At 57.5% G+C, this 2,783-nt stretch overlaps 1 protein-coding gene across 1 annotated transcript; it reads left to right on the forward strand.

The window, feature by feature from the left end:
- Positions 1-1,323: 1,323 nt before the first annotated feature.
- On the forward strand, positions 1,324-1,762 carry MONBRDRAFT_24100 (uncharacterized protein; the record flags this gene model as incomplete). Its single annotated transcript, XM_001744380.1, has 2 exons — positions 1,324-1,419; positions 1,457-1,762. The coding sequence occupies 2 exons, from the start codon at positions 1,324-1,326 to the stop codon at positions 1,760-1,762; spliced, it is 402 nt and encodes a 133-aa protein (XP_001744432.1).
- Positions 1,763-2,783: the final 1,021 nt, after the last annotated feature.

The following is a 2,783-nucleotide window of genomic DNA, read 5'->3' on the forward strand; positions in this document are numbered from 1 at the left end:
GAGGGGCGGGCGGGGGGATCGTTTTGGCATACCGATTGTTCTGCCTCGACCATGGGATTGGACCAGGGAGCTGATTCGGCATTGGTCATCTGTAAACCGGTCCCAAAGATCACCGCAACATGAATGGTGGCAAGCCAGCGAGCGCCACGCTTGCAGAGACGAGGTGGGACGAGGTGCAGCGACCTACAATGCCGTTGAGTTTGCGAATTTGCTCCTGAACTTGTTTCAGGCGCTCTAAGAGCATTTCAAAGCTGGCGCGTTTGAGCAGCCCCATCCACTGATCCCGCTCATCCCTGGTCTCCGCTGACAAATGATAAACGCGGTTGCCCGACCCGGCAAAGTCTGGCGCACATCGGCACAGCCACAGGCGCGACCCATGTCAATGAGGACGTGAGAAAAGCCAAGGGGGTCACGACAGAAACACCCGCAACGAAATCATGGGGAGGATTAATGAGGGCGAGAGATCAATGGGAAATGAGAGAGCCTTCAAAGCGCGGGGCGTACCGAGCTGAAAGCCATATTTGATGTCAAAGCCCGGGTCTTCAAACTCCATGATGGACACGCGCTCGAGAACAATGCAGCCAAGAGGCTCCCCTTGCTACACACGGTCCGCCCAAATGGAAAAGTGAATGAGAACGGCGCATAGTGAGGTTGAAAGGCACCAAGCCCAAACGGGTGGTAGCAGTGCTGTCACATCAAGCTTGTTGTCAAGCTGTGATTTGGCAAACGGAAGCACCCACCAGCCGGCCATCGCGAAAGTAAAAGAGCAGATTGCCCTTGAGCACAAAGTATCGCCGCCGATACCCTGCAGCAATGATCAAACAAGCGGATTTGATTGGGGTAACCCGGCGATAAGATTGAAGCAAAACTCTTTGCCCATATTCTCTTGCACCCGGCCCTCCGACACACAACGTGCTGCAGGGTGCAAGGACCTCACCATCGCGAGCCTTTTCACCGCGTTTGAGGAGGTAGCCGGTGTGGTCGAAGCACTGATCCCGGCAGATGGCCGCGCAGTAGAGGCTAAGCTCCTTCTCGTTAAATTTCATGATGTCCAGTTGACCGCGAGCCGACACAGCGCCCCCACATGGGGCGAGTAGGCGATCCTGCCCGGTATTCTACCAACACCCCCCGCCGCCTCCACCCTGCCAGACCGCTCGCCAACTCTTTCCTCGCCCCCCAAGGGACCTTGTAATCGTTCCCACCGGTTGCGGGCAAGGTGACAGGCACCTTTGCGCATAAAGCACCTGTGCCTCACCCCCCACCCGCGCCGAACCAAGCGCACAGCTCACGTTAACCAGCCGCAGTCACCCTCCCCCCAATCCGATGTGCGAGGAGCTCCTTTTGCCCCCGTGCACACAAGTTGAAACTGCATTAACACGTAAACTGCATAAACTGCAGCAGCACAACTTTTCCAAACACGTCGTGCTGGATCTCATTCTTTTGTTCCCGACCCCAGTCTCTCTCTCTCTCTAAATCTCTCTCTCTAAATCTCTCTCTCCCTCTCTCTCTCTCTCTCGCTCTCCCAAGCTCTCAAGCTCTCAAGCTCTCTCACAAACCCCTCAAGCTCTCTCTCAAGCTCTCTCTAGCCCTCGAGCCCTCAAGCTCTCTTTTACTCTCTCTCCTCTTTTACTCTCCTGTCTCGTCTGTTTCCATGACCGTTCCGCGCATCGAGTTCCCCAGACTATTCTCTGACGTGATCAAGAACAGGCCGCACCCGTCGATGAAAACGCGGTTTAGGGCTCAGGTAATTCATTCCATTTGAGTCTGTGTGTTCTCAGAACACAGGGCAAAGCCCGCACATCATATTCACAAGTAGAAAAGAACCGTCGGCCACCCCACAGAGGCAACCCACTTTATACATGCTGAGCCACTTGCTTCACGCATGCTGACGGGAAAAGCCGAGCCAGGTCATGGGCACGGTCGGCATAAAGCCCAGGCGCGCGTAGATGCGTTCGCTGGCGGGTGTTCCGGGTTCAATGTACACGTGTGCAGGCACGTCCAAGGCCACGGGCTCTGCTTCACACGCGAGGCGACGTGCCACGGCTAAACCCAAGCCCTGGCGTCGATGCGCATCTACCACATGCATGACACCGTGTGAAAGGTCGGGATAGGTCAAGCACCAGGCCACCAACTGGCCCGAGTGTCGGACAGCGGCCGATGGGAGCTGTTCGACCATGTGTTGAAGTGCCCGCGGGCTGTGCTCACTGGCGAACCGCCATTTGCTGTTGATCATTTCGACGTCCGCGGGTTGGGCCTGGCCCATGGTGTAACCCGGAGGCAAAGGCGGGTCGGTCACGGGCATGGAGGGCATTCGCTCGGTGGAACGAGCCTTGATCCACAGCGTACACGGATCGTCAAAGCTCGCGACAAACCCCGCCCGTTTCATTCGTTCTTTCAAGGCAGCCCGCAGCTCCACGGGCAGTGCCGAAAATGTCACGTGCTGCACCCCTTGATTTGACAGATAACGCTCCACCAGCGTAGTGAGAACCAGCTCCAGCGCGCCGGGTGTACGTGCCAAGATGCACAACTCCAGCTCTTCTGCCCCGGCGTCGGCGCGGGTTGTGCCAACAGTCGTCGTCGTAGGCTGGGCATCGGTTGAGGGTGGTGTGACTTGCGATAAAGTGTCAGCACTGTGTGAAGTAGAGCCACCATGCACCAGTGCCAAGCACTGGGGTTGTGCCACATCATCCACGATGGCCTCCCACGCGCTCGCGTCCGGGCCCGACAGCAGGCCGAGCAAGCGACAGCCATGCGGCCGGATGTCCAGCAGCCATTGACGCAGG

This window comes from Monosiga brevicollis, genomic scaffold (genome assembly GCF_000002865.3).
Source record: "Monosiga brevicollis MX1 MONBRscaffold_6 genomic scaffold, whole genome shotgun sequence".
NCBI classification, from domain to species: Eukaryota; class Choanoflagellata; order Craspedida; family Salpingoecidae; genus Monosiga; species Monosiga brevicollis.